This window comes from Theobroma umbraticum, unplaced genomic scaffold, assembly GCF_002168275.2.
Source record: "Theobroma umbraticum cultivar Fairchild unplaced genomic scaffold, ASM216827v3 scaffold_2.0, whole genome shotgun sequence".
Classification (NCBI taxonomy): Eukaryota; Viridiplantae; Streptophyta; class Magnoliopsida; order Malvales; family Malvaceae; genus Theobroma; species Theobroma umbraticum.
Genome location: NW_018397277.1, coordinates 2024182 through 2032131, shown reverse-complemented (window position 1 = coordinate 2032131; position 7950 = coordinate 2024182). Strand labels below are relative to the sequence as shown.

Sequence of the window (7950 nt, the reverse complement as noted above, 5' to 3'; positions counted from 1 at the left end):
TTCGTTGGTAGAATGCTTGGTTTTGTTTTATTTTTTTTAAAAAAAAACAAGGAATTCGAACTCATATTTTTTAGGTGAGATTATGCACTAATCAATGAACGGAATGTTAGAGTACAAAAACAATTCACTTTGGTTTTGATTTTTAATTAAGTGGTTATGGGTATAATTCTCATAATTTATGCTTTTTTATTAGTTATTTATAGGTCAATTAATTCAGTTACTCAAAAAAAATTTTAAAATCAAAATCGACCAAATTAATCTAGCTCATTAATCAAATTAACCAAACCTTTTTCATTGAAAATTTTGGATTAATTCAGTTTTAACCAAAAATTTACTCACCTCTACCAAATATTGGAACATAAACATAGTAACTGAGCCATTTTGTATGAGTTTTAAGTTTTCAAGACAATTAATCATCCTAATTTAACGCGCTTAAAGAGCTCTTAAATTCGAGTTTTGGAAAACTTATACCCTTTTTATATTCCGTGGTCAATCCTTCTTCAGATTGCACCTTTCTTATTAACTTGTCTAAACCCATTAATCAATCATCCAACAAGAATGGAAACAAGTTAAAAGGATCAAAATCGTTGGTTTATTCCCCAACAAGTACAATTTGCACTAACAAATAAAGCAATAAAAAATTACAAGTTTATTCACTTTTAACATTTGACTAACACACTTTCATATTTTTCTTATTAGGGAAAATTTCCTCTAACAAAATGGTAAAAAGATTTTAAAAAAAAACCAACAGTCAGATTTGTCAGTTGTTATTTGTTTCCTAGAGGGATTGAAGGTGTCATCTTATTTGAGTGAGTTTGTGATTGCTTATTTTCTTCCACATTTCCCCTAGTATCTCGCTGGGACTTCACCTGGCCATCAGGTTTAGGGTGAGCCTCTGAATTCTTAGCATCTGTAGGTAAAACCTGGTCCAGAAATCGGTGAATCATCTCGTAACTGGTAAATGTGATGACAGCTGATGGTGTTGTTCTCAGTAGATTCGTTGCACAGCCACGGTAAAAGCCCGGAAGACCTTCCTTCTGGAACACCTTCCTAATGCAATCAACCACCCCTGCATAATGGACCTCAGAATTTCTGACCTGCCCTTGCTCTTGAAGCCTTGATCGAATGACCTGGTGATATGAAATTGAAATGTAAGACAAAATTATGAAGAAAAATAAGCATGTACTGTATTCGATCCATGAACAAGAGAGAGTTTCTTCAATGATGGTGTCTCCATTGCAGTTGAGTAAATAGAGCAAGTCCAACCAAAGCATACCTCATGTGGGTAAGTCATAATAGAGGCAAGCACCTTCGCTATTGAAGAGGCAATTGCAACATCAGCAGGACTTAGATGGTCAACAGTTGTATTTTCTGACCAAAAAGGAAAAGATAAATTTTTACAATCAAAAACAAATGCTCCTTTTGGTTCATTTTTCTTTTTGCTTTTTACTATTTGTCTTTGATATTCTATTCATTTTCTATTTTTTGCTTCTTTTTCTTTCTACTATTAAAAAAGAAAAAGAAAAAAACCAAAAATCAACAAACAGAAGTATCAACCAAACGGCTGCTAAACTGTACAATAGAGGATTCAGAGAATCTTATTTCTACAACCTGGAAATCACATAATGATATAATATTGATGATTTACCCTTTTTTGCCATATAGGATTTGATCTTTTCATATGCTGGAAACTGAATTGCAACATGACTAATCCCAGCCAAAGACGGCAAAACTCCACTGTTTCAAACAATGGAAATAAAATTAGGACACCAACATTTAAATGGAAAACAAAATGTAAATCTGTTTTCAGATTACAATTGAAGCAATTATCCTGCAATTATTCCAAGCAGAGTAGAACTCAACCACTGACCTATACAACCCTCGCAATCCTTCCTCATGCACAATCCTTCGTAAAGCAGAAAGTACACCTGTATAGGGAACCACACCGGTCCTCATTCCCTGTGTCTAAACAACGACCAAAAAGAATACCAATGAATGCATAAAGAATAACCATCTTGATATATCCACAATGATAAGCATGATCCTTTATACTATCAAAATATTGCATGACTATCTGTGAGATATTGAATCCAACATTCCAAGTATGAATCAGGAAATTCATTTTTGCAGGCAAGACAATGAAAAATTGAAATATTAATGTGTTTGCATCGCTTACAAATCATTCTAAAACCAAGTGAGTCAGATTTTTGCTGTATCTTTCTCCTCATTCATTCGCCGCCACACCCCCCCCCCCCCCCCCCCCCCCCCCCCCTCTCTTTCATTGGGCCCACTAGGGGTGGGGGAGAGGAGGGTGGGGCAAGAGGATTTTGTAAGTTTTAAAGCATCAAAGGCAGCTTCAACAAGTCAGTGGCAGTATCACATGAATGTATGAAACAAATCTACATCTTGCTATCATTTATCGGGCAACAAATTTAATTGAAAAATAGACAAGGGAAACTGATGTCAAAAGGGAAGGAAAGGTAAAATTATGATGCCCAACACCCTGCGACAAAGTATTAAAAACTGAACCCTTTTGCAAACATGCTTTCCATGCAGATGTCAGCAAAGTATCTGAAATTTAACTGACAAGAATTTAACACTGGTTGAATCTAATAAATGAACTATAGCCAATCTCCAAACTCTCAAGGACTACTGCAAATTCCTAGAGTTGGGGTCCTACCATGCCAATTCCAATAGGCCTAGTGCAAGTTGTGTTTTCTTCCAACATGCACTGTCAAGGGCACCCAGTCACAATTTATATAAGAACTTCCAAAATTCTTGGACAAGCATTACTTCTTTGAAAAAAGAAGAAAGCTTCCAATGATTATTGAAAGCAGTCAACATTCGTACAATTTGTCATAATATATCCTTCAATAATATCAATTTAAGGAGGTGCAGCAAAAGCAACAGATAATATATTATATGTCCTTGGAAGTGACTATTAAATTAAAATAATCACAAAGTACAGAATTTCTGATTATAATGAAAGAAGGTAAAGTCTTACTGTCCCAACTCACAAAGAAATGGGAAAGCCAAATCAATGTTCACTCATTTATAAATGTTAGAAAAACAATTACTTTTCTAGTTTTATCCGAGGTAAAATCTATACTAGGGAAAAAAATTCAGAGTAGGCCTTACTCCACATTGAAACTTCAAAGAAAGCTAAATGTTCTGATACAAAGTCAGAACAACTGATCACTCTCATCCACTTGCCAGAAAAGGCTTACTTTCATGGTTCAAAATATATGCCTGCTTGGCCCATGCTTCTGTCAAAGCATTGATAAGGAGTTTGATCCTCCAAACACCCAGTCATAAACCTTGGTTTGGGTACTTCCAGAAGACTGCAACGTAGAGAAGCATATTCTGTTGCAACAAGAGAATGTACTCCAATAACCAAAACTTAGTAACTACAGCTACTTAACTCTGAATTCTAAGTGTATGTGTGCATCAAAATCAAGGTTATATCACTACTTATAATTACATTTTAGAAACAAATGTTAATGATTTAAGCAAAGAAAAACAAAACAAAATATGAGACAACCACTGATATATTTTACAAGAAACATAACATCCTGACACATAAACAACAAACTTACTTGGAGTCTCGTCTTTACAACCCATAAAGGGTTTGTTGAGATGGCTGTGGCAGCCCCAGCACCAGCAGCAGCTACCATGTTTGCCCCAATTGTGAGTTGCCCACCATTATCCTCTGCAAAATCAAATTGTATATTTTTTAATAGAAATCAAAACAAGTGAAGCTGGATTGGCAGAACACATGTTAAGTAAGAACTCTTAAGAAAATTACAAGAAGAAGAACCAACCGTGTGAAGTGAGTAGGCCTTTTAGTTGCTCATAAAGTGTAAAATACACCTACATATGAAAAGAGAGTTTCTGTTACTTGGCAGAAAATCAAAATTACATCAAATGGCATGTTGCATTATTTCAACAAGTAACTTCCAATTAATTGCTTTAAGCATAAAAAGGTTGCTTACAGCCCAGTTTGGAAGTAAAGCAAGTATTGTCGGTGAAAGTCCACGATATAACCCCTTCAAACCTTCATTTTTTATTATATGCTGTAAACTTGTTATAATGACACTACCTGAGTATAGACAAAGAACGAAGGGGATGAAGTAGTTCATCAGCAATGATAGCAGTAAACAAAATCCATTATTAACTCAAGCACAAGCTAATTTACCCAATATTTGAGATACATCTTCAGAATGTTAAACATCTAATCAATACTATATCCATCTACCATTTTTTTCACAATCTTGTAGCAGTTCATATGACCAAAATCTATCAGAGCCACAAATTCAGCAATTGGCAACAAATTATTCCTAATGTAGAATTTGAGATACATTGTACTCCATATAACAAAAATTTGCAAACGAATCAAAATTCAGGTATGGAGCAACCCGACAAAGCAGAATTCTTGCATTCCAAAGAAGATCCTAAGCAAATACTTACATGAAAAAAATCTGAATTCACATACTAACATCAACCCCCTATCTCAATTACTGTCTCAGCTTATCCAATAATCCAGTATTATAGAAGTGAACAAATTCAAGCCAAGTACTTCTGCTAAACCATGCACTGCAAATAAAAATCAGTTTCAAAAGCAGAGAATCTAAAATACCTCTGGCACCGGATTGTGAAGCTTCAGGGAGGCCATGTACCTGTAACCTTGTTTTGATTACATCTAAAGGGCAAACAAAAGTGGCTGCAATTGCGCCTAAAATTTCCAACCAAAAATGGTGAACAAATCAAAAACTCATTCAAATTAAAAGTAACACCAACATTTTCAACTCACTTTCCTAAACCATACAAACCCTCATTTCATCACATAAAATATCCACAAAATTTCTTCCTTTTTTCTTTTTTTCCTTTTTGCAATAACTGACTAAGAAAAGGAAACCCTAAAGGAATGAATCAAAAGAGCAATTAAGTAAAGCTAACCTGCAGTTGCACCAGCACCCCCGTGGCAGATAAATTCTCTGAAGCTTATGCTCTGAGGATAAGAAGATTGCCCACCTTTACCACTACCCATCTTCAAACCCTTGAAAAATGTTTACAAACAACTCAAGAACATATAAGCAAAAAGACCCATCAAAGATCTATATATATAGCCTCTGCCGGTCACATTGAAACACTGTCTCTTTATGGAAAAAAAAAATAGTTGCGGGTTTTAGCTTGTTTGAAGGGGTAACAGCGTGTTGAACACTTAGCAGTTTTAGTTTTCGTTGAACGAGAATTGAAGTTGAGGACCCACTTTCCGTTTTTGCTTTTGGGTGTTTTGAGCACGTTAATGGGAAACTGCAACTAAGTTCTGGGCTATCTATGATGGGTTTATTCACATTGGTCGTTGTGTTTGTCAAATAGAAGAAGTTGCAGAGAAACGTTTTTGCTTTACTTTCCTTTTCTTCTGTGTTGGTCGAGGGAAGCCGATGTTGTCAATTGTCAAATCAAATTTTGGGTTGTCTATGATTGATAAAGTTGCCTCAAAAATTAACCTTGTTTGTTCCGGTCATTGTCCTTTGCCAAGCATTTTAAAATTAGTTTTAAAAAATTATTCTTTTTCCTGTATCCTGTCAAGTGCCTTTTCTTTTATTTTTTTTTTTATATTTTGGTTTTAATTGATTATCATTGGTTTAATCAAACTTGAAAGTTTATTTAAGTTCAAAACTCAAAATAAAAAGTTATAAATATATAAATAAATGGTACTATATTTTATTTATAAGTTATATGCTATTTAAAAAACTATGCTTGAGTCAAGTTATGAAATACTTCATCTAGGCTTTGATATTCCTCAATCGTTTTTACCTCTTGCTATAAATTCCATATTAAATGAGTCCAGTTGAGTGTTCATTGAATATTACATCATTCATGATCATTGATCGGATAATTATAAGTTTATAATAATCAAAAAAGATTTACTAATAAGTACTATAGAGATATTCTTTCTTTAAAATTAGTTCAAAAATATTAAATATAAAATCGGTTATTTCAGTTAATTGACTTCAAATTTTTTAACTGAATTGATTTGATTTAATAACTTAATTGACTTCCCTAATCAATTTAATTGAATTAATTGACTTGAATTAACTAAATTTTATTAATTAATTCTATTAACTCAATTTTTATCGACGTTTGCTCATAACTACTCGCATTCTCGTGAAGCATTTTATTAATGTATTTTTAAAATGAAAAGTTTTTTCTTTTCATATAAAAAGTTGTGATTATTAGAAAGGAACTTCGATTGAAAGGTTATATATTTCCATATGTAAAGATGCCTCTTGATAAAGTGATTATTGAAAAGCCACTAGAATTGAAAGTTTATGTCTTATATATGTAAAGTTGTCTTTTTATAAAGTGACTATTGGAAAAACACTTCAATTCAAAGCTTATGTCTATGATATGAGAAGTTATCTTTTTATAAGGTGATTATTGGAAAAACACCACTATCTAAAGATTATGTCTTGTAATAAGAAAAAATGTGTTTAAAACAAATACACACATCAATGACAGAGTTGTGTCCTTAAGAAGACACTTACAAGTCTACATAAAGGCTTGATGGCCACCACTTTTAGACACACAAAACTAACAAGATAAGGACAGAAAAACAAAAGCATGAAAAGTGTTATGAACTTAATGAAAATTCAAAAATAGACATAAACATTTTAAATTCTCACTGTTTATCAAAAGTGTCTAAATTTTTTATAATCTACTTATTGTAAAAAGTAAGCTCTAAGGTCAAACAACCTTACAACCCTCAAGTGTATCTAGCAGTCTAGTCTTGTAAGTGCAAGACAAAGTTAGACATCAGCTTCATTGTATTCTTAAGACTATTCTCATAATTCCCTTTTTGCATATTGAGTGGTGGGGATGAAATAAGTCTTAAAGATAATGATTATAAAAACAAGTCTTGAAGTCAGTTTTACTAGTTCTTTTTGAATTCCAAAAACCCCATTTGTACCAATAATTTTAAAACTTATTTCCATGTGTTTGGAATTCAACAAAAATGGTTTTCTTCAAAGAGATGGCTACCAACAACATCAAGTTAGACCATTTCGAAAAAGGAAACTTTATCTATTGACAAAAAAAGATGCACTTCTTCCTTACAACTCTTAAGGTCGTATATGTTCTAGATACACCAAAACCGAATGAAGAAAGTGAAAAAGAATCTATGGACTATAATCGTTTATAGCAAGATGGTTCTTCATCGAATTATAAGATTTCTTTAGTTAATTGATGTGACATGCTTGATGCACGAATAGTGGTTGGAAAGAAGTGTTACTCTTTAATAGTTTTAAGTTATATGATTTTAAAATGGATGAAGCTATTGTTGTCTATTCTATAATTAACAAATTTCTCTTCCCCCCTAATGGAAAAACATTAAACAAACTCTAAAACATAAGAAAGATGAGTTATCTCTCAAGAACCTTGATAATAATCTTCAGACAGAAGAAGATTATTGTAACAAGATGAAGTTAAACAAGATGACAAGGACAAAGATCCTAACGAAAAGATGATAATTTTATTTTATAGAGTTATTTTATCATATTTTGAGTATTAAATTGGCTAAGTTCTCGAGATTTAAGTTCGAAATTAGATATTTTAAGTTGTTTTTCTTGGTTTAGTTTAAATCATGTTAACTTGTTTTAATTTAGTTTTATTTTAAATTGCTGTTAGTTAGTTTAGTATTGATTTAGTTTTATGCTTTCATAGGTATACAAATAAAAAGGCTTCAATGGGTAAAAAAGAGTGCAAGAATGATTAGTGCTTCTCTCATACATGTTTTAGTATTTTTAGTATGATTCTCATGCTAGATGTTCAATTGACATGATTCTTGAGTCATTAAAAAGCTAAGAGATAGGCTACAACTTTCACGTTTACCATTTTACCCAGTTTAGCCTAGATCGAGGAGAAAATTGTATCACAAGTTGATTGATC

General features: G+C 32.6%; 1 protein-coding gene across 1 annotated transcript; it reads right to left on the bottom strand.

The window, feature by feature from the left end:
* Positions 1–569: 569 nt before the first annotated feature.
* On the bottom strand, positions 570–5453 carry NDT2 (NAD+ transporter 2). Its single transcript, XM_021443222.1, has 9 exons — positions 4957–5453; positions 4637–4732; positions 3993–4099; positions 3822–3870; positions 3597–3709; positions 1871–1965; positions 1649–1737; positions 1277–1371; positions 570–1130 (listed from the first exon to the last, which is right to left on the bottom strand). Exons 1-9 carry the CDS (start codon positions 5045–5047, stop codon positions 768–770), a joined length of 1098 nt encoding a protein of 365 aa, XP_021298897.1. The 5' UTR covers positions 5048–5453; the 3' UTR covers positions 570–767.
* Positions 5454–7950: the final 2497 nt, after the last annotated feature.